At 37.4% G+C, this 25,073-nt stretch overlaps 1 protein-coding gene across 4 annotated transcripts in view; it reads right to left on the reverse strand.

Annotated features, from left to right (window-relative positions):
* The window catches only part of samd4a (sterile alpha motif domain containing 4A), a 104,573-nt gene that overhangs the window by 17,152 nt on the left and 62,348 nt on the right, over window positions 1–25,073 (reverse strand). For all 4 annotated transcript variants that reach the window (XM_068578775.1, XM_068578758.1, XM_068578767.1 and 1 more), the window contains exon 11: window positions 17,754–17,880. In XM_068578775.1, coding sequence (XP_068434876.1) covers window positions 17,754–17,880 — 127 coding nt within the window. The remainder of the gene's footprint in view (window positions 1–17,753; window positions 17,881–25,073) is intronic.

Below are 25,073 nucleotides of genomic sequence, written 5' to 3' on the forward strand. Positions count from 1 at the left end.
TTGAATAAAGCTTAAAAAAAGCTTAAAGCTGAATATATATGAAAACAGCTGAATGTATATGAAAATACTGGAATATTTATCAAAACAGGTGAATATATATGAAAATAGTGGAATATATATGAACATGTAAAGAAAACTACCTGATGAAAAGTGTTGAAGCCCAAAAGCATTAAACTGAACTGTTGAAAATCCTTGTTGTTTAAATGTATAATTGGAAAAGGTGAAAGGAAAACTGCATCATCTAAACACTGAACATAGTGAAATATTGTTGAATGAAGCTTAAAAAAGCTTTAAAAAAGCTGAATATATTTGAAAATAACAAAACAACTGAATAAAACACCTGAATATGTATGAAAATAGTGGAATATATATGAACATGTAAAGAAAACTACCTGATGAAAAGTGTTGAAGCCCAAAAGCATTAAACTGAACTGTTGAAAATCCTTGTTGTTTAAATGTATAATTGGAAAAGTTGAAAGGAAAAGTGCATCATCTAAATACTGAACATAGTGAAATATTGTTGAATAAAGCTTAAAAAAGCTGAATATATTTGAAAATAACAAAACAACTGAATATATATAAAAATAGTGGAATATATATGAACATGTAAAGAAAACTACCTGATGAAAAGTGTTGAAGCCCAAAAGCATTAAACTGAACTGTTGAAAATCCTTCTTGTTTAAATGTATAATTGGAAAAGTTGAAAGGAAAAGTGCATCATCTAAACACTGAACATAGTGAAATATTGTTGAATAAAGCTTAAAAAAGCTTTAAAAAAGCTGAATATATTTGAAAATAACAAAACAACTGAATAAAACACCTGAATATGTATGAAAATAGTGGAATATATATGAACATGTAAAGAAAACTACCTGATGAAAAGTGTTGAAGCCCAAAAGCATTAAACTGAACTGTTGAAAATCCTTCTTGTTTAAATGTATAATTGGAAAAGTTGAAAGGAAAAGTGCATCATCTAAATACTGAACATAGTGAAATATTGTTGAATAAAGCTTAAAAAAGCTGAATATATTTGAAAATAACAAAACAGAACTGAATAGATATGAAAATAGTGGAATATATATATGAACAGATAGAGAAAGGGAGGGAGGGAGACAGAGAGAGAAGTCCTGTGTGTGTGTGCGTGTGTAAGTGTCTGTGTGTCTGTTAAACTGCCCTCATTCCAAGGGTTGCCATAGTGATGAATTCAAACATCGGCAGTTACAATTACTAACTGCCGATGATTATATGGAGTCAATGCTGGGAAACACCTATCCAAAAATCACCCAAAAAACATACTTAAAAGCCCCAATTGCTTAGATATCGCATATGAAGCGTTAGGAAGACTTGATGAACAGATACTGTGACTGGTGAGTCTGTACGATAAAACATGTGTCTGTACGGGCGATTTACAAATCAGGTACGAGCTTCAGGGGAGACGTGGCTTTGGAGGGAGATTTAACATTGAAGCGGATGGCAGAGCGAGGTGGACTTGCTCTCACATTCAGTCCGATTACGAGACGTCTGAATGTGTTGGATTCCTATCGACCGCAGTTTATGACAGAAGACAAGATTTCCAACGTTTTGAGCTATAAATTATGCCCAAAGAGTACACGGTACGGAGTTTACGGCAAATTTAAAAAAAAAAAATCTTCAAGATCTGACGTGGGTCTGCCCTCTAACATGACATCACGTGCTCTGAGCTCCGCAACACACACTCATGCAAAAGAGAGAAAAGGCGGCAAAAAAACATAAAACTAAAACGCTGACAATTATGACAGTATAAAATATATCAATAAGTGGAGATATACGGTAATAGCTGAAAGTTTTGGCAACATTTTAAACTTGGAATGGTGTCTCTAGCTGAAAGCATGGCAGAGCCTTATGCTTTTGGAGCTGAAGAAGTTTAAGCGGATTTTAAAACGTTTTTCCATTGGAAACCATTCATTTTTATTTTCATAAAAAGTTTAATAATTTCAATATTTGAAAAAATATGAAAAATGTAAAAGCGTAGAATAATAGCTGAACATTTTGTCAACATTTGAAATTTGAAATTGTGTCTCTAGCTGAACGTATGAAGAACCTGTAAACGTTTGAAGTTGAAGATGATTTGAAGATTTCCCCATTGGGTCCCATTTTAAAAAAAATCATAAAAAGTTTAATAATTTAAAAATTTGAAAAGTCTGAAATTTGAAAAGGAAGTTGCACACGTGTGCTTAAGAAGCTGAATATTTGAATAATTGAACTTTTTTCTGTAGCTGAAAATATGAAGGAGCTGAAGAGGTCCAAAATACGTACGGAAGAAATAGAAGAATAACTAGAAATTGCATTTCCTGTGGAAAATGCGTTGGAATGCAAAAAGCTGAAGCATAAAGCTGAAATATTTGAAAGAAATTGCTGAATGTAGCTGAAAATAGTGAAATATAGTTGAATAAAGCTTAAGTGTCTGTTAAACTGCCCTCATTCCAAGGGTTGCCATGGTGATGAATTCAAACATCGGCAGTTACAATTAAAACAGGTGAATCTATATGAAAATAGAGGAATATATATGAACATGTAAAGAAAACTACCTGATGAAAAGTGTTGAAGCCCAAAATCATTAAACTGAACTGTTGAAAATCCTTCTTGTTTAAATGTATAATTGGAAAAGTTGAAAGGAAAACTGCATCGTCTAATTACTGAACATAGTGAAATTTTGTTGAATAAAGCTTAAAAAAGCTTTAAAAAAGCTGAATATATTTGAAAATAACAAAACAACTGAATATATATGAAAATAGTGGAATATATATGAACATGTAAAGAAAACTACCTGATAAAAAGTGTTGAAGCCCAAAAGCATTAAACTGAACTGTTGAAAATCCTTGTTGTTTAAATGTATAATTGGAAAAGTTGAAAGGAAAACTGCATCATCTAAATACTGAACATAGTGAAATATTGTTGAATAAAGCTTAAAAAAGCTGAATATATTTGAAAATAACAAAACAGCTGAATATATATGAAAATAGTGGAATATATATATGAACAGATAGAGAAAGGGAGGGAGGGAGACAGAGAGAGAAGTCCTGTGTGTGTGTGCGTGTGTAAGTGTCTGTGTGTCTGTTGAACTGCCCTCATGTCAGAGGTTGCCATGGTGATGAATTCAAATATCGGCAGTTACAATTACTAACTGCCGATGATTATATGGAGTCAATGCTGGGAAACACCTATCCAAAAATCACCCAAAAAACATACTTAAAAAGCCCCAATTGCTTAGATATCGCATATGAAGCGTTAGGAAGACCTGATGAACAGATACTGTGACTGGCGAGTCTGTACGATAAAACATGTGTCTGTACGGGCGATTTACAAATCAGGTACAAGCTTCAGGGGAGACGTGGCTTTGGAGGGAGATTTAACATTGAAGCGGATGGCAGAGCGAGGTGGACTTGCTCTCACATTCAGTCCGATTACGAGACGTCTGAATGTGTTGGATTCCTATCGACCGCAGTTTATGACAGAAGACAAGATTTCCAACGTTTTGAGCTATAAATTATGCCCAAAGAGTACACGGTACGGAGTTTACGGCAAATTTAAAAAAAAAAATCTTCAAGATCTGACGTGGGTCTGCCCTCTAACATGACATCACGTGCTCTGAGCTCCGCAACACACACTCATGCAAAAGAGAGAAAAGGCGGCAAAAAAACATAAAACTAAAACGCTGACAATTATGACAGTATAAAATATATCAATAAGTGGAGATATACGGTAATAGCTGAAAGTTTTGGCAACATTTTAAACTTGGAATGGTGTCTCTAGCTGAAAGCATGGCAGAGCCTTAGGCTTTTGGAGTTGAAGAAGTTTAAGCGGATTTTAAAACGTTTTTCCATTGGAAACCATTCATTTTTATTTTCATAAAAAGTTTAATAATTTAAATATTTGAAAAAATATGAAAAATGTAAAAGCGTAGAATAATAGCTGAACGTTTTGTCAACATTTGAAATTTGAAATTGTGTCTCTAGCTGAACGTATGAAGAACCTGTAAACGTTTGAAGTTGAAGATGATTTGAAGATTTCCCCATTGGGTCCCATTTTAAAAAAAATCATAAAAAGTTTAATAATTTAAAAATTTGAAAAGTCTGAAATTTGAAAAGGAAGTTGCACACGTGTGCTTAAGAAGCTGAATATTTGAATAATTGAACTTTTTTCTGTAGCTGAAAATATGAAGGAGCTGAAGAGGTCCAAAATACGTACGGAAGAAATAGAAGAATAATAATAACTAGAAATTGCATTTCCTGTGGAAAATGCGTTGGAATGCAAAAAGCTGAAGCATAAAGCTGAAATATTTGAAAGAAATTGCTGAATGTAGCTGAAAAAAGGGAAATATAGTTGAATAAAGCTTAAAAAAACTGAAAAAAAGCTGAATATATTTGAATGTATCAAAACAGCTGACTATATATGAAAATAGTTAAATATAGTTGAATAAAGCTTAAAAAAGCTGTATATATTTAAAAATAACAAAACAGCTGAATTTATATGAAAACAGCTGATTATATATGAAAATAGTGGAATATATATATGAACAGATAGAGAAAGGGAGGGAGGGAGACAGAGAGAGAAGTCCTGTGTGTGTGTGCGTGTGTAAGTGTCTGTGTGTCTGTTGAACTGCCCTCATGTCAGAGGTTGCCATGGTGATGAATTCAAATATCGGCAGTTACAATTACTAACTGCCGATGATTATATGGAGTCAATGCTGGGAAACACCTATCCAAAAATCACCCAAAAAACATACTTAAAAAGCCCCGATTGCTTCAATATCGCATATGAAGCGTTAGGAAGACTTGATGAACAGATACTGTGACTGGTGAGTCTGTACGATAAAACATGTGTCTGTACGGGCGATTTACAAATCAGGTACGAGCTTCAGGGGAGACGTGGCTTTGGAGGGAGATTTAACATTGAAGCGGATGGCAGAGCGAGGTGGACTTGCTCTCACATTCAGTCCGATTACGAGACGTCTGAATGTGTTGGATTCCTATCGACCGCAGTTTATGACAGAAGACAAGATTTCCAACGTTTTGAGCTATAAATTATGCCCAAAGAGTACACGGTACGGAGTTTACGGCAAATTTAAAAAAAAAAAATCTTCAAGATCTGACGTGGGTCTGCCCTCTAAGTATGACATCACGTGCACTGAGCTCCGCAACACACACTCATGCAAAAGAGAGAAAAGGCGGCAAAAAAACATAAAACTAAAACGCTGACAATTATGACAGTATAAAATATATCAATAAGTGGAGATATGCGGTAATAGCTGAAAGTTTTGGCAACATTTTAAACTTGGAATGGTGTCTCTAGCTGAAAGCATGGCAGAGCCTTAGGCTTTTGGAGCTGAAGAAGTTTTAAAACGTTTTTCATTGGAAACCATTCATTTTTATTTTTATAAAAAGTTTAATAATTTAAATATTTGAAAAAATATGAAAAATGTAAAAGCGTAGAATAATAGCTGAACGTTTTGTCAACATTTGAAATTTGAAATTGTGTCTCTAGCTGAACGTATGAAGAACCTGCAAACGTTTGAAGTTGAAGATGATTTGAAGATTTCCCCATTGGGTCCCATTTTAAAAAAAATCATAAAAAGTTTAATAATTTAAAAATTTGAAAAGTCTGAAATTTGAAAAGGAAGTTGCACACGTGTGCTTAAGAAGCTGAATATTTGAATAATTGAACTTTTTTCTGTAGCTGAAAATATGAAGGAGCTGAAGAGGTCCAAAATACGTACGGAAGAAATAGAATAATAATAATAAGTTTTTTAAAGATTCGAAGAACAATAGTTGGAATGCTCGAAGCATTCCAACTAACTAGAAATTGCATTTCCTGTGGAAAATGCGTTGGAATGCAAAAAGCTGAAGCATAAAGCTGAAATATTTGAAAGAAATTGCTGAATGTAGCTGAAAATAGTGAAATAAAGTTGAATAAAGCTTAAAAAAAGCTTAAAGCTGAATATATATGAAAACAGCTGAATGTATATGAAAATACTGGAATATTTATCAAAACAGGTGAATATATATGAAAATAGTGGAATATATATGAACATGTAAAGAAAACTACCTGATGAAAAGTGTTGAAGCCCAAAAGCATTAAACTGAACTGTTGAAAATCCTTGTTGTTTAAATGTATAATTGGAAAAGGTGAAAGGAAAACTGCATCATCTAAACACTGAACATAGTGAAATATTGTTGAATAAAGCTTAAAAAAGCTTTAAAAAAGCTGAATATATTTGAAAATAACAAAACAACTGAATAAAACACCTGAATATGTATGAAAATAGTGGAATATATATGAACATGTAAAGAAAACTACCTGATGAAAAGTGTTGAAGCCCAAAAGCATTAAACTGAACTGTTGAAAATCCTTCTTGTTTAAATGTATAATTGGAAAAGTTGAAAGGAAAAGTGCATCATCTAAATACTGAACATAGTGAAATATTGTTGAATAAAGCTTAAAAAAGCTGAATATATTTGAAAATAACAAAACAACTGAATATATATAAAAATAGTGGAATATATATGAACATGTAAAGAAAACTACCGGATGAAAAGTGTTGAAGCCCAAAAGCATTAAACTGAACTGTTGAAAATCCTTCTTGTTTAAATGTATAATTGGAAAAGTTGAAAGGAAAAGTGCATCATCTAAATACTGAACATAGTGAAATATTGTTGAATAAAGCTTAAAAAAGCTGAATATATTTGAAAATAACAAAACAACTGAATATATATAAAAATAGTGGAATATATATGAACATGTAAAGAAAACTAACTGATGAAAAGTGTTGAAGCCCAAAAGCATTAAACTGAACTGTTGAAAATCCTTCTTGTTTAAATGTATAATTGGAAAAGTTGAAAGGAAAAGTGCATCATCTAAACACTGAACATAGTAAAATATTGTTGAATAAAGCTTAAAAAAGCTGAATATACTTGAAAATAACAAAACAGCTGAATAGATATGAAAATAGTGGAATATATATATGAACAGATAGAGAAAGGGAGGGAGGGAGACAGAGAGAGAAGTCCTGTGTGTGTCTGCGTGTGTAAGTGTCTGTGTGTCTGTTGAACTGCCCTCATATCAGAGGTTGCCATGGTGATGAATTCAAATATCGGCAGTTACAATTACTAACTGCCGATGATTATATGGAGTCAATGCTGGGAAACACCTATCCAAAAATCACCCAAAAAACATACTTAAAAAGCCCCGATTGCTTCAATATCGCATATGAAGCGTTAGGAAGACTTGATGAACAGATACTGTGACTGGTGAGTCTGTACGATAAAACATGTGTCTGTACGGGCGATTTACAAATCAGGTACGAGCTTCAGGGGAGACGTGGCTTTGGAGGGAGATTTAACATTGAAGCGGATGGCAGAGCGAGGTGGACTTGCTCTCACATTCAGTCCGATTACGAGACGTCTGAATGTGTTGGATTCCTATCGACCGCAGTTTATGACAGAAGACAAGATTTCCAACGTTTTGAGCTATAAATTATGCCCAAAGAGTACACGGTACGGAGTTTACGGCAAATTTAAAAAAAAAAAATCTTCAAGATCTGACGTGGGTCTGCCCTCTAAGTATGACATCACGTGCACTGAGCTCCGCAACACACACTCATGCAAAAGAGAGAAAAGGCGGCAAAAAAACATAAAACTAAAACGCTGACAATTATGACAGTATAAAATATATCAATAAGTGGAGATATGCGGTAATAGCTGAAAGTTTTGGCAACATTTTAAACTTGGAATGGTGTCTCTAGCTGAAAGCATGGCAGAGCCTTAGGCTTTTGTAGCTGAAGAAGTTTCAGCGGATTTTAAAACGTTTTTCATTGGAAACCATTCATTTTTATTTTCATAAAAAGTTTAATAATTTAAATATTTGAAAAAATATGAAAAATGTAAAAGCGTAGAATAATAGCTGAACGTTTTGTTAACATTTGAAATTTGAAATTGTGTCTCTAGCTGAACGTATGAAGAACCTGCAAACGTTTGAAGTTGAAGATGATTTGAAGATTTCCCCATTGGGTCCCATTTTTAAAAAAATCATAAAAAGTTTAATAATTTAAAAATTTGAAAAGTCTGAAATTTGAAAAGGAAGTTGCACACGTGTGCTTAAGAAGCTGAATATTTGAATAATTGAACTTTTTTCTGTAGCTGAAAATATGAAGGAGCTGAAGAGGTCCAAAATACGTACGGAAGAAATAGAATAATAAGTTTTTTAAAGATTCGAAGAACAATAGTTGGAATGCTCGAAGCATTCCAACTAATAAGTTTTTTAAAGATTCGAAGAACAATAGTTGGAATGCTCGAAGCATTCCAACTAATAATAATAAGTTTTTTAAAGATTCGAAGAACAATAGTTGGAATGCTCGAAGCATTCCAACTAATAAGCCCGCAGGAGAACATGAAGTGTGCTTGCAGCATGGGGTCTATGACCCCATGCGGCTGAAGCCACACTTAATTAACCCTTTATTTACCCGCCATGACTATTATTTATGTCATTATTTAATAGGCTTGTTTACATATTATTTGTAGAACTTGTTTGTTGAATATTGATTCTGTTTGTATTTACACTTGATAGGAACCCTATTTACGTCCTATGTTTGTATTGGGACGCTTTTAGTTGTGACAAGCTCCTGAAGATATGTGCAGCAGTAGAAGTTTTATTTAACGTTAGTTACTAGTTAACACTGTTACTAGTTATAGTGACAACAAAGTGTTGATTTGTCGAAGATTATTGTTATCCAAGTGGAACTATTTCCCTCTTGGTTGTGTGGCGCCAGCGAGGTATGTTGTGTATGTTAGTGATTCGTTGCGCATATATACCTGCAAACAGTTTATTGTGTAACATGAACGACAACTTGTTTTGTGTATGTTGAAATGTATTAAACAGTTCAACGATGGATTGATGACGGTGGTGTCGACTGAGGCGCCCGTAGAAGAACCAAGATGTTGTGTATTTCCTGGAGGGAGTGATACTTTACATTTACCCGTCAGTGAAAGTCAGTGTTTGAGCACTAAAGACTTAACGCTAATAGGAACGTGACCGGGTAAGTTGAGGTTAGCTACTGATGCTATGTGCTGGTTAACTTGGGCCGCTTGACAGACGTGGCTCACACCGCTACGTTATGTGGCAACGTTTTAGGTTCACTTTGGCGCGGTGAGCTTTGTGCTGATAGCGCAGAGAACAGGCATGTGCATGCCCAACACACACACCGGTACAAACAGAGAAGGTAACATAACTGTAACGCTAACATCTTCATGGGTGTGTCTTAACGTTATTTCTTTAGTTGAAGCTGTTTGACAGAGGCATTGGTTAAAATATAGTCATTTTCAAGGCTGTAGTTTGTGTTGTTGCTCAATAGTACATTTTACTTGGGGAATTGCTGTATTAATTGTTTTATTTGTTTGTTTTGGGGGGTTTTTCATCTTCTGTTTCAGATTAAAGAGAAAGTTTAGAAGAATGAGGACAGTTCATCTGGAGCGAAGCGCTTCCAAAGTCTTGATGATATTCTGGACCAAGAAGGGTTTGCAGGGACTAAAATAGGGCCCATGCTGGATTCACTCCCTTGGTGAAATTTAAGAATTAGATAATTGTGATCAAATTATGTTAGGCTCATATACACAGAGAATAGATACCCATGACATATTTGAACACATTAAATATTGTTGTTGGTTTCCTCCACCATTGTTCTATGCAATTGTATGTCCTACTTTTCTGTGAAACAAAATTAACCCACATTGCCTGTATCAATAGTTACCTAACGACTAACCCAGCATTTAACAAATGTCTTTCTGTGAGCATCTTCATTATTTTTGCATTATTGTATGCGTAGACTATTAATTGGCAACTTCAACCGAGTGAATTACATGTCTTGCATAATCTTGAACATTATAGAAAATATGTGTAGTCTATGTGACCTCTGATTAAATTTTCTTTGACAGGGTGTCCCTAAACATGCCATTGAAGAAGACTATGCCCAACAAGTCATGAAGATCCTTGTCTTCTATGGAGATGCAGCACAGGAAGGCTTGACTCCTGACAATGTGTTGATTGACAAAAAGTTCTGGAAGACTGTAAAACTGTGGCAAATGCTTGCCTTCTGGTCATAGCATTTCGTCTATGCAATGAACTCAAGTTATCCAGCAAAACTGAAACACACATTCAAAGTATTTCAGAAGCTCTTTCTTGAGCTCAATGTTCTGTACATGTCTCTCAAGGTGAGAGCCCTACACAACAAACTTCTAGTAAAAGTGTTTTCAGGTAGTACCTGTTTCAAAATAATAGTGCTCTTCAGAGTGGTGAGACTTTGAAACACTGAGTTTTGTTCACCTTTAAAGAAAAGCAAGTGATGTGTTACTAATTTTGCACGTTTTGGTTGTATGTAACATTGTATCTGTAAATTATCTCCTTCAAGGCTTCTGTGGTAAGAGTAATCAGAGAGATCAAATTGTCTTTCAAAATATTTTTGAACTCACACTTTATTTTGTTAATGTTTTGTCTGGCAATGTTAAACAGATTATATATGTTAGTATTGGTTTGTCTGCAATGACCTCTTTCAGTTGCTAAATAAAAGTGCTGTACTTTGAATGAAACTGTTTTCTGTTTTGTTGAAGGTTTATGTTACAAATATAAAAAATAATAATCTTATAATACAATGTATTTAACTATATATATATATATATATATATATATATATATATATATATATATATATATATATATATATATATATATATGTATGCAACTAATTCATATTAGAATAGTGGTAGACATTTTGTGTAAATATGACTTAGTTCTCAAATGAAGAAAAAAAAGCTAGTTAAATAACTCTGAAACACCCAATAATTTTTACAGGGGTTTTGTAATTAGATGCAAAAGTAGCCGAAGTAAAGATTACTATCGTAGGCTGAGAACATTTTATGTTTCAGAATGAAATTAGCAAGTAAAATTCACTTAAATGTTGGATAATAAACAATTATTACTAGTAAGTAAACTTAACTTAAGCATTGTAAAGCATGAGTAAAAGGTACTCAGAATATCTGTGTGGAAATTGTTACCGAGCTTTTTTCAAGTAAATTCCACTCAAAATGTTGTTCAGTGTAGTCTGAGTAAAGATTACTCTCAAAGGCTGAGTAAAGATTACTATCAAAGGCTGAGTAAATGTTATGTCTCAGGAAGTAATTTTCAGTTCAAATTTACTTGAACATTTTGGATGAAAAAACATTCCTATTAGTAAGTAAACTTAAGAATTAACTGAGAGAAAATTACTTACAATTTATGTGTGGAAATTGTTACTTAGACTTTTTTAAGTAAATGGCACTCCATTTTTTTTTTAGTGCAGTGCCGCTGTAAGGCGTTCATGGCGTTTATCTCATTTATTTATTTTTCATGTTTGAATGACCTCATGGGGGCCGGACTGGGAGAGCCGTGAGACGCCAGGTCTGAACTCCGGAGAGATTTAAAGCGATAAGCTCCTCCCAATGCAAAAAAAAAAACATGCAAAAAAACAACATGCAGTTAACACATGAACAAATAATTAACGCCGTTAAAGGATTGCCAGATTAATCTTGCGTTAATGCGTTATCCTGCCCACCCCTGGGAAGTCCTGTCAAACTCCGTCACAGAGAGTACATAAGTGAGTTCAGGCTATTAGTCCGACCCTCCACATTTTCTGTACCTCATGTGGGCCCCTGGGAAAAAGAATTGCCCACCCCTGCTCTATAGGCTAACGTTAGCTTCTTACTTTACGCTTCAAACGTTATCAAAGTTCATTAGTGAAGATTATCTTGATGAACTAAAGTTTGTTTGACAGATTACTATCTGCATTAATCTAAATTTCATTGATTGAGCTGTGTTGGAAAGAGTTGTCCTGTGCGTCCGTTGGATCAGTGATTCTTAACCATTGCGCCACCTGTTACCTGGTCAAATGTTACGTTTTTCACCTGTGGGCCGCAAGGTCCGTGGGATCGCATAGGTTATCAATTGAAGACACCAGAGATATTACTGTTATCCACGCTTAGTTACAATATAGCTTCAAAACACTTGGTGGTGGTAATGCGTCAGTCAGTTGTTTAACAAGCTCCAATATGCAGAAGAAGACACTCAGCCAGCCTCTAGCCTGTAGCAAAAGTTAGAAGTATTTAAAACAAATAAATGAAGACGAAAGTGCTGCCAAACATCCCCGCCCCCAAACGTCTAGATGTTTGTGCAAGTATTATCCTGACTTGATTAAGTAGGGTATTGTGAACGTTTGTGGAGTAAGGGCTAACGCTAGCCTCACTAACGCTACCTAACGCAGCGCTGAAGGCTTTAAAGCTAAAGCTGTATCTAAAGACCAAACATGGAAAGCCGGTGGAATTGTTCAAGAAAAAGGACAATGTACTACAGATGCAGAAAAGGTCTGTCGTGTCAGACGGGCAACTCAAATGTGCTGTGAAAGCCAGCTGTCACAGATATGAAAAGAAACTTCTGCTTCTGTAAAGACTACTGAACATATAATTTACAGATTATACGGTTATATTTTAATTTGCACTCGATTTAAATTTTATTTACAGTGTAAAAATTATTATTTTGAATGCGCATTGTGTCCACACTTTTTAGGAAAGTCACTATTTTGACTATATCATAATTTGTATGCATATTTTCCAACTCTAAGCTGTACAAACTTGAATGCTTATTGGATTAATCATATCAGGTGATGCGTATTTGTGTAATGCCCTTCATTGTGGCCCAAGCAGACCAAAACCCTCAAGCTGTGCATTATTATATGGCAGCTTCTTTTCCTCAGGCAAAATGGGCCAAAAAAGAGATTTAACTGACTAAAAAGTCCAACAATGTAGAGAGTCTTTCAGAGGGATGCAGCACTCTTGAAATTACTAGAATATTGGGGCGTAATCACAAAACCAGTGATCGTATTCCAGAACTGCAGCTTAACTGCAGAGCCCAGAAGTATGAGGTGTTCATTGCTTAGAGGCATGGCCACAGTAAAGAAGGCTGGAATCTTCTACACACTAATAGTTTCCCAACAATTGTGCACGCACAGATATTCTCCCGAGAAAGTAAAAACCTCTTTTTTACTGTCTTAAATATTCAGGTTTGAGGTTTATTAACATTTTGGATTAACTAAAAGCACTATAGTTGTTTAATAATACAATATACCTAAAACTACTTTCCTAATAATTGTGCACAGCATACACATACACACACACACACACACACATATACATATATATACACATATACATATATATATACACACATATATATATACACATATATATATACACACATATATATATATACACACGTATATATATACACATATATACACACGTATATATATACACATATATATATACACATATATATATATATATACACACATATATATATACACATATATATACATATATGCATATATATACATATATGCATATATATACATATATATATATATATATATATGTATATATACATGTATATACATATAGTATTACCACATTTATTTATCAAATTTAATTTGTCCCCTTGTTTTTGTAGAAAAATCTAATTCTTATTTTTTTGTTAATACCCTGATGTGAGCCTTTAAATGAGCTATTGTATTAGCTTGATTTGTTCCTTGATTTGTCTGTGCAGGTTTATATCACATGGTCAATAAATGTCTTTGTGATGATCACATTGTATGATGTCATTCATTTGAAAAAGTTTATGCTTGTTGAACTGTAGGTAGATTTGATTCAGTTATTTAATACAAATCAAACCAAGAGTGAGGTCAATTAGTTACTAAACCATCCATCCATTTTTAGCTACTTATCCGGGGTCGGGTGGCAGTGGCTTAATAAACCAACACAGTGTTAACATTTGAATGGGACCCGGGCCATTTTGTTCTTGAAAAGTTGGGCCCCGAGGTCAAAAAGGTTAAGAATCCATGCTTTGGACCAAATGTCAAGTTTGGCATGAGTAGACAAAAAACTATGTAGGAACTTGACAGTTTAAAACCACGCGAAGCAGCCTGGACATGCTTGAACCATGCTTGAACCAGAGGCATTTACTAAACTCTTAAAGTGTTTTAGACAACTGCTAGATACCGATGATGACTACAGGATTGGAGTGCTGGCTGAGATGAAAAAGCCAGGAGAAGAAGTTGTACTTGAAAAGCAGCAAGAGGCCAACATAGACAGTAAATGAAGCTGAAACAAGATTTAAACAAGTGAAAGATACTGTCCAGATGAACCTATGGTCAATATATGGCAAGGATGCTAATTTTAGAAGCGACCGTGGCGAGCAGGAGGTTGTCCTTAATTCAGAGGATCGGCGGTTCGATCCCTGGCCCCGCTAGCCAGGGTTGATGTGTCTTTGAGCAACTACGGTGTATGAAAGTAAAATAGTTCTGATGTGGCACATTGCATGGTAGATCCTCTCATCAGTGTGTAAAAGATTCCTATGTAAAGCGTCTTTGAGTATTCAGAAAAGCGCTATATGAATTCAATTTATTATTATTAGAAAATGCCTGTGAACAAGCATATGATGTATTTGTGGAAAGTAATAAGTTGGAGTGCTATGAAGTGCACCCTCGCATTTCCTCCACTGTAGTGCGCCGCGACTGGCTCTAGGTCGGCTTGGGCTGAAGGTGGCACGCCGGCTCTGACCGCGTGCTTTAGAGAGCAAGTGCCCGGACCTCGCCACTTCCCGTAGTCGTGGATTATGTGCTTGCTGTGACTTCTCTCTCCGCCGGGGGGGGAGAGGGCCCTGCTCCCGACGTGACTGTCCACCGGTGCGCAATGTCCTTTGTGCCGCATTTCGTCGCAAGGGCGGGGTTCGGCCCACGTAAAGGGCGCCAACAATCTCGAAAACTTCAAGAAAAACACAACATTTTTTATTTATTTTTTGTAAATAACATCTAGGGTTGCGTCATTCAATAATTTCAGAAAACAAAAAGGATTTTTTTTCTTCTTTGTTTTAAACGTTTTAACATGATAAAAGATCATTTAAGGAGGAGATTTATAAATGACACAACCTTTCTCGTTAAGGCTGAATTATACTTTTGCAACTCCAACTTCGGCTGGCCATGCAGTCGGATTGACGGACTCGTTTTGATTTTTAGTTCCCCTGCGTTTTCCGTACGCCAGTACAGTAGGTGGCGCAACGACCGTTTAGAGTCGACTATCCCACGCCCTCTTTGGGCGTGGAAGTCGTGTAAATCGTTGGTTTGTTTATATACCCAGTCTTGTTGTCCAGACACTCACTCAAAGACGGGTTGTACATGTGCTCATATTTTCGGACCTCTTTCGCCAAACGTTCTTCAACGGGATCCATCGTTCGTGTTTCTGCTGCAGCTTTTAGAAATGGCGGTATTATGCTATGAAACCGGAAATACGAGACTCGGAAAGGATGTAGGTAGCGGACCAATCACAGCCTTCCGGGCTGCGTACGGCTCGCGTAGCTTTGACGGATAGTCAGAAATTTGGGTGACGCATGCAAAATGGCCGACTTGACCACGCAAGGTCGGCCATGCGTGTCTTGCGTGCTTGCGTCTCTGCGTAAAACCCGAGTATCAATCAGGCTTTAGTCATTCATATTCTGCCTTCACGTTAAACACGTTTCCTTCAAGGAGAACATGTGCTGCAAAGTTCTGCTGTTATCAGGGATAGAAATTGATGCTAACTTGTTGGGCTAAAGACACAGGTCATTCCTGCAAAACTCTTGTTTTTCATACTTAAAAGGGTTTTTGATATTTCTTGCACCTACTTTGGCATAAAGACCAATATTGTCAATTCATGAGAAGCTGTGACCAAGGAATTATCTCCAGTTTGTTTGTTTGTGCTTTTCACCTCTAACAAGAAAAGAGGGAAAAGGATCTGAGCTTCGAACGATGTTTGACATTAACATTAAACACATTGGCTGCTGAGCGGCTCATTTGTCGAAGATCTATTTTTAGGATTCAAACTTTTTGCAGTATTTAATTATAAACCTGAAAGAGCCCAAACCATCTGAGTGAACATCACAATGAGTCAGCACCCAAACATGGCAACACCCAGAGGGCCGAATGGTGAAAAAAGGAAGATTAGAAAAAAAGATAAATGAATGTCTACAGACTGAGGTCATTCATTGGTTGTTTAAAGCAACATCATCAGATTTGTGTTTGTGCATTTGTTTCATTCTAGAGTAACAGATGGTATATGTAAGCATATAAAGTGGTATTTAGGGCTGCAACAACGAATCGATAAAAATCGATTATTAAAAAAGTTGGCAACGAATTTCATCATTGATTCGTTGTGTCGAGCGATTATTACGCCACTCAATAAGTCGTGGAGATGTTCGCGTATTAAACAAAACAGTTAAGTGACGTGGAGCGCCGCAGACTGGAGGTCCAGAAGCTTCTGCAGCGCGCTGTACCTTCTAGTATGTCGCTGTATAGTCGCGTTGCATGTACAATAACGTAGCAGCTAGGCTAACCGTTGTTGTTAGCTCGCTAGCTAGTCGTTCATTCTTCGTGTTTTAGCCGCGCTGTTGGGTTAGATAACGGCCGTGTCTACTACCGAACACTTTACAAAGTACACTGCAATACAGTGCACTATAACACAGTGCACTAACATATATGTAGTGCACTGTGTCGCTGATAAGTGCTGTATCAAATGAAACACTTACGTTAACCAATTGGCGGAAGTGACGGACGCAAATCTGTTCGCGGCACCCGCGAGAATTGAGCCGGAAGTGACGTCTGCAAATCTGCTCGCGATACCCACGAAACTGAAACTGACAAAATGATAGCACTTCTTACCCTATTTTTGTCCCTTGTGTTTCCCTTTCTCCAACCTATGTGGAAACTGCGACACCTCCACAATCGCGGCAGGAGGATATAAATAAATTAATAAAAATCTGGCGAAATGGCTCCTCCTCTTCTGCTACGTAGCCAAGATGGCGCCTGTTCTGTGCGAGTAGTGTCCATCGCTTTACACTACATTTTTTGAACGTTTGCAGTGCGTCATTCGGGTACTTTCAGTGCACTGAATTCTGCTGGTTTTGTCAGTGTGGCGCACTAAGCACGGAAAGTCAGTGCTCGAAGTGCGCCAGTGCGCGGTAGTAGACACGGCCAACGTCTTCGTTTTAAAATACCACGGAGGCTTCAAGAGAAGCAACACGTAAACATCTCCTCTGAGGTGAAGAACGCAGACCTGCGTTCAACAGTCCGATATAATGTGGCTTCATGCAGAGGAAGTGCTGCTGGAATTTGTAGTTCAATATCTAATGAACAACCTTTGTTTAGGTAAAGTGCAGTCCGTAAGTTATCCGTTGATACATTGAGTGTTACTTCTGAAATATCATCTCTTGTTCTCTGAGTTCTGTGTGTGTGTGTGAGTGTCTGTGCATGTGTGTGTGTCTGTGAGTGTGTGCATTTGTGTAAGTGTGCATGTTTGTGAGTGTGTGTGTGTGTGCATGTCTGTGAGTGTGTGCGTCTGTGAGTGTGCATGTGTAGAGAATAAGTTCTGACAAATCCTGTTAAGTTTTCTGATTTGTATTTCTTTGTTTTTTATAAATTCTTTATTGTTAAGATTTATTGCACTGTGAATTTGCACTGTTAGTTCTGTTTTTGTAATAAAAGGTTGCAAATTAATGCTTTAAATTTCTCTTTTTTTTTTATCCGATTAATTGAAAAAATAATCAACCCATTAATCGATTATTAAAATAATCGTTAGTTGCAGCTCTAGTGGTATTCGGTGTATTCTCACCGGCCTGCTGGAACATGACCATGGTTTGTGGCGTGGTGTGGACCGGCAGGGAGCGGGTCCTCTGCACGGAGCTGTGAGTCCGGCTCGGCATGCTGTTGCTTCCTCCGGGGTTGGCGAACCAGAGACCCTGAGGAGGAGAAGGAAGTGACCTGATGCTTTAAACTACGTCTTCAAAGACTCAATATTCATCAGCTTATGAGATGTCTTGTTTTAGAGACTGGTAACACAAACAAAACTCCAAAAAACAGTAATTAAACTGACTGTAATATAGAAATCAAGCTGCGATCACAATATTATCAAGTCATCCGAAGTATCACCAAATTCTATTTTAAAAGGTATGTTTTGATCAATGTGGTATTGGAAAGAAGAAACCTTTTATACATATTTACTACATTGAGCACAAATAAGTGTGAGCAGACTCTGGGGTAACTGGGAGGTTCTGAAAGTACTACACTACAAGAAGCGAGGCTCGACACTACAATGAGAGCGCTGTCGTTCTTTATCTCTATGGATGAGAGAAAATTTCTATTAATATGTAGAAGTAAAAGCAGCGCATCTTGAGAGCTTGGGAGACATGTGACTGTAACAACACACAATTTAATACGTACCGCCTCTTGTTACTCGACACGTCTAGTTGTATTTTTACATGTGCTTCACCTGGATTATTTAAAAGGCTTTAAAACTAAATATCAGAATCTGATGCACACATTTCCAGCTCAGAGACCCTCCTCTTCACGTACACACACAGCTTTTCACACACCGCTGAAACTTTTACTGATCAATAAGGAATATTAGGAAACATGCTGAAGAACTCCTCCCAGTCCTCACTCCTGGCTGGCCCACATGAATTCTTTAGTGTAACCTGTCTTTTACACCCTCAACACCACTACCTCAGGCCCCTCCCCTCTACCTCGGCCACCCTTCCCCATATGTAAACCCCCCACGGGCCAGGGGAAAAACAGGAAATGCCTGTGAACTGTTCACTGCTCATCTCTCTCTCTCTCCTCCACATCACAAACTCTCTCGCTCATTGCCCCTCCTCCAACACCACAGCTACCTATCCCAAACTATGACTCACATATTTTCCTTGCTACCTCCCCCTCTTTTTCTTTCTCCCTCCCTCTCTCTACTCATCCACACAGCAGTCCCACACAAGAAGGTCCAGCGTGAAGAGGATGAGGAGGAACTGAGGTATTTCCTCCCATTGTAAGGGATGAGAAAGAGAGAGAGCGAGAGAAAGAGGTTTCCAGTATGCTGGGTCAGCCCAAACCCGAGTGTGCCATGATGGGTCTGAACCAGCTCCACATGCTCCTCCTGTTTCAGGCCTGACGCAGGGCCTCTGGTATGTGTGTCTATCCATCTCACTTCCTTCAACAATCTCCACCGCTGCTCCTCTTTCTCACCCCATGTTTTTTTTGTCATGGATAAAACTATTTATGCTCTACAGGTGCTGAAGAAGGAATTCTGCTGCCCAGGTTATTGTTAACATCCTGGAATGTGTTATTACACATTTTAAAATGTTCCCTTGGAGTCATGAACACCTCTGACACCTCTGTTTTACACTGAAGTGAACGTTTTTAATATTTATGTTCCACACAATGTGACTGGTTCCTGTCTTTATTTGCAATGTGAAAGCTCAAATCTACCTTACTTACTGCATTTTTTTTTTTGCACTGGGAGGTGCTTATCGCTTAAAATCTCTCCCAGACTTTCCACACATCACAAGATGTTCAGTGCACTTGTTGCCAACACAAACTGGACTTTTATCAGAGAAAGAAAAACCGAACTGAACTGGAAAACATGAAAAGCACTAATTGCTTTTGTATAAAGTTAATCAATTGCTGATGTTTAACATAGATCTTTAAGGTATGCAACAGACTGAACAAAGGAGTGGTTTGTCCCTCACAGGGACCCTTACTACTAAACAGTACCTGTTCAGAAAAAAAAGAAAACACATTTATAAACTATATATGTATGTATCTTAACTTGCTGTTGCTCCAGAGTGCCTGTTATATTGTTCTGAAACATCACTTTAAAATAAAAGCGTGCGATACACTAGTTTCTACAAAATTGAATTTGGCGCATAATGCGATTAATTGCAGAAAAATCATGTGATTAATCAGTTAATTTTGTTCAACTGTGCCCAGCCCTAATATATACATGTATATATTCCAGTGGCGGTCTGCGGTGTTTAATTTGATTTGCTTTAAAACATCAAATCAAATCTTTGAAGACCTTGTTTATGGTCCTTTTGTTGTTCAGACGTACAATGAACATATATTTTAACTAGAAAGAGCATTTTCTGCAAGAAATGCGTTGGAATACAAGAAGCTGAAGCTTAAAGCTGAAATATTTTTAAAAAATAGGTGAATATAGCTGAACATAGTAAAAAAAAAAGAAGCTTAAAATAGCTGAATATAGCTAAATATATTTGAAAATGAAAGAACAGCTGAATAGATTTTAAAAAAAGCGATAACGCGAACCAATTTTAACGCCGTTATCGCATTTTAATTTTTTAATGCCGGATATAGCTCAACCGGCTGTAGCTCAACCGGAAGCAAAACAATAGGCACGTCGTTTGCGCTTGGAAGCTAGGCTAACGTTACGGTTTGAAATGAATGAATGATGAGCGTGATACGGCAAAATGAATGATAAGATGCTAATAAATAGAAAGTTTACTTTGAAAGAGTTGTCAAACGGTTCCCTCAACAAGACCGAAGTGATATGAGCCATTTGTCATTGTGAACTGAGCTATTACCGTAGCTATCCAGTCTGAAATACCACTCGATAGCCAAGCACACAGCTGATGCCAACACATGAACATCCTTGTCGTTTGAATGTATAATTGGAAAAGTTGAAAGGAAAACTGCTTCATCTAAATCAAACATACAGCCCGGCCCGCCAGGGTGTCCAGTCCGACAGAAGAAAAAAAATATATATATATTTTTTTAGATTAAAATTAGCAGAGGTGGGATTCAAACTACTGATCCTTTGCTTGCTAGACGGACTTGTAAACCATTGATCCGCAGTCACATTTATTGTGACTACTGATATTATTGTGTTGTAGAGTGTCTACAAAACCATCAGTTAAACCTCAGAATGTAAACATGAGCGTCAGTGGAGCTGTTAATCCTGACGTCTGTAACGTAAGTGAGCTAAACACACCCGCACACACACTAACGTGAACGCGAACGTGCACACGACCATAATAACACATTAGCGTGGCCGTTCACGCAAGTGCATAGCCGTGAACGCCCACAAACGCGAAACGGGCTCGCCTGTGCCTTAACGGCCGCGCACGCACGTGAACGGCCATGCACGCGCGTGAACGGCCACGCTAACGTGTTATTATGGTCGCGTGCAAATGTGGTTTTGATATATTTGATATCAAAACACAATAATTACACAATACACAATAATAGCACGTTACACAATAATAGCTGAACATTTTGTCAAGATTTTAAACGTGATATGGTGTCTCTAGCTGAAAGCATGGCAGAGCCTTTACCTTTTGAAGTTGAAAGCGGATTTGAAGATGATTTTTTATTTAGATTCTGATAAAAAGCTGAATAATTTGAATATTTCAAAAAATATTAAAAAATGTGAAAGCGTAGAATAATAGCTTAACGTTTTGTCAACATTTGAAATTTAAATAAATAGATATTGTCTCTAGCTGAATGTATGAAGAACCTGTAAACCAAGGGTGTCCAAAGTCCGGCCGCGGGCCGGATTTCATATGGCCCGCAGTTTCGATCTTTTAATGTATTATTTATGGCCCGCCAGCTCTGTCATGATAAATTAATCACAAAACATTTCGTTCTTTCACCACACAGTGGCCGCACCATTCTAATGTCATCTGGCTCTGCATTTGTGCCGCGAACCCTTCTCGAATAATTTCTGCCATGGCGACGGCAAAAAAAAAGAGAAAAGTTGGCGGTGGGGGCCGCCGCTTTCAGAAAAGGTGGAAATTACAATACTTCAATGAAAATCGAGGCAATTGTGTTTGTCTAATTTGTAAAGAAACACTACGAGTCTAAACAAGCTACAACGTACGACAAGCAAACAGGGAGTGAGCATGCTGAAAAAGTGACGCAACTCCAAGCTTGCCTGGCAGCGCAACAGCGATTCTTCACGAGAGTCAAATGAAAACATCATCAAAGCTCACTACGAAGTGGCCATGTTAATTGCTAAACATGGCAAACCTTTTACTAGCCTGCGATGAAGGCATCTATGCTTCTGATACTGCACAACTACTGTTTTTTTTTAAGAGTTGAGGACAACATGAACGTGACAGAGGAGCTGCTTGACCGAAAAAGCCTCAAAGGGCAAACCAGAGGAACAGATGTATTCCTGTCTGTTTGTGAAGCTGTTGATGACGTGAAACTACTGTAACGTCCGCAGTAATGACACACCGACGTTGGTCTCCTTAACTCGCAGGTTTATTGTGGCAATGTTCACATTCACGTAACGAGGCTCTTTGCTAACCGTAACTCAATGCGAAACAGCTAACAGGCTCATGTAGCATCCCCCACACTCACGTACAACAACAACACACGGCACTTCCTCCAAAGCCACCCGCCTCCCCCCCGTTCCACCAATCACAGGCCACAACACTACTAAAAAGCACGCTGCTTTCCTGTGATTGGCGGGAGAGAGTGAGAGGCTTCTGACCGACACATGGGTCATGTCTACTACCGAACACTTTACGAAGTACACTGCAATACAGTGCACTACAATACAGTGCACTAACATCTGTAGTGCATTCTGTCGCTGATAAGTGCTATATCAAATGGAACACTTACATTAACCAATTGGCGGAAGTGACGGACGCAAATCTGTTCGCAGCACCCGCAAAATTAAGCCGGAAGTGACGTCCGCAAATCGGCTCACGATACCTACGAAACTAAAGCTGACAAAATGAACGCACTTCTTGCCCTATTTTTGGCCCTTGTGTACCCCTTTCTCTAATCCATGTGGAAACTGTGACACCTCCACAATCGCGGCAGGAGGATATAAATAAATTAATGAAAAGCTAGCGGAAAGAGCTCCTCCTCTTCCGCAACATAGCCAAGATGGCGCCCGCTTAGTGCGAATAGTGTCCATCGTTTTACACTGCATTTTTTGACCGTTTGCATTGCGCCATCCGGGTAATTTCAGTGCACTGAATTCTGCTGGTTTTGTCAGTGTGGCACTGAAAGTCTCGAAGTGTGCAAGTGTTCGGTAGTAGACACGGCCAAGTTCAATATAAAATTGAGTGTTTTGATTATATCACTATTCTCAAAGAAAAATGTTTTAAAAAGATCTTGTAAAAGACACAGGCAAAATTCACTTGTTTTAAAGTTCAAGACAACAGACCACTTTGCATTACTATAAACTCCTATTTAAAATCTTCATGGGACAATGTTATTTAACTCATATAAAATGTAAGGTATTCTATACAGTTTGTTCATTGTTATCTGACTGAATAAAAAGGCAGAATTGGTTACATTTGGTTACATTGTCATTGGAAAAATAAAATTAATTGTGAAAGTGTGTATTTTCATGTAACGTTTGTGGTTAAAAAAATGTCAGAAGGAACTATTGGCCCCCGGGCATCTTTACTTGGCCCTCTTTGCAAAACGTTTGGACACCGGTGCTGTAAACATTTGAAGTTGAAGATGATTTGAAGATTTCACCTTGGGGTCCCATTAATAAAAAAAATCATAAAAAGCTTAATAATTCAAAAATTTGAAAAGTCACATATATGAAAAGTCTTAGCCATCGTGTCCTTAAGTAGCTAAATATTTGAATAGTTGAACTTTTTTCTGTACCTGAAAATATGAAGGAGTACATAAGGTCCAAAATACGGATGGAAGAAATAGAAGAAAATGTCAGAAAATGCGTTGGAATGCAAAAAGCTAAAGCTTATAGCTGAAATATTTGAAAGAAATAGCTTAATATAGCTGAACATAGTGGAATATAGCTTAAACTTGAAAGAGCATTTCCTGCAGAAAATGCGTTGGAATGCAAAACATTGAAGCTTATAGCTGAAATATTTGAAAGAAATAGCTGAATATAGCTGAACATAGTGGAATATAGCTTAAATTAACTAAATATATTTGAAAAAGAAAGAATGGCTGAATATATGTGAAAATAGCTGAATATATTAATATAGCTGAAAATAGCGGAATAGATGAATATATAAACAAATAGCAAATAATTACTGAAAATATAGAAAAGGCAAAATACCTGCTGAAAAATGTTACAGTTCAAAATCATTTAATTGAACTGTTGAAAATCCTTGCCATTTAAATGTATAATTGAAGAAGTTGAAAGGAAAACTGCATCATCTAAATCAGGGGTGTCAACATTAGGGCCCGGCCTGCCAGGGTGTCTAGTCTGACAGAAGAAAAAAAAAGGTTTTTAAAAAAATTTTTTTTTAAAACAAAGTTACCCATAGGCAGGGATTGAACCACTGGTCCTCAGCTTCTAAAACGGAGTTGCAAACCATTGATTCACAGGCGCAGTTGGTGAGACTACTGATATTATTGGGTTGCAGAGTGTCTACAAAACCATCTGTTAAACCTCAGAATGTGAACGTCAGTGACGCTGTTAATCCTGACATCTGTAACCAAAGTGACCTGCACACGCGCGCGCACACGAACCTGCACGCGACCATAATAACACGTTAGCGCGGCCGTTCACGTGCGAGGCCGCTAAGGCGCAGGCGCACCCGTTCGCGTGCCTTTACACGTGCGCGACCGTTCACGCGCATGCACGTGCGCACCTGTGTGTGGCCGTTTACATGCCTGCAGCCTGCATATGCACAGACCAAAAGGCTGCTGCTGGGGACGGACTTGGTCTCACGTTCAGTCGGACTTCAACACGTCTGAATCTGTTGGATTCCTATCGACAGCAGTTTACGGCAGAAGACAAGATTTCCAATGTTTTGAGCTATAAATTATGCCCAAAGAGTATACGGTTTGGAGTAGAGAGCAAGTTTAAAATATGTTGATCACCAGCTCCTTACATTGCTCACCGCTCTAAGTATGACGTCACCCGCTCTAAGCAGAAAAGGTGCGGAAAAAACATAAAACGAAAACGCAGACAGTTAAAAACACTATAAAAGATATCAAAAAAGCTGGGTAATACAGTAATAGCTGAAGGTTTTGTCAACTAAACGAAAACGCAGACAGTTAAAAACACTATAAAAGATATCAAAAAAGCTGGGTAATACAGTAATAGCTGAAGGTTTTGTCAACATTTCAAAGGTGAAATGGTGTCTCTAGCTGAAGGCATGACAGAGCCTTTACCTTTTGAAGTTGAAGAGTTGAAAGCGGA

This window comes from Clinocottus analis, unplaced genomic scaffold (genome assembly GCF_023055335.1).
Source record: "Clinocottus analis isolate CAN_PGR_092001 unplaced genomic scaffold, fCliAna1.0.p SCAF_1, whole genome shotgun sequence".
NCBI classification, from domain to species: Eukaryota; Metazoa; Chordata; class Actinopteri; order Perciformes; family Cottidae; genus Clinocottus; species Clinocottus analis.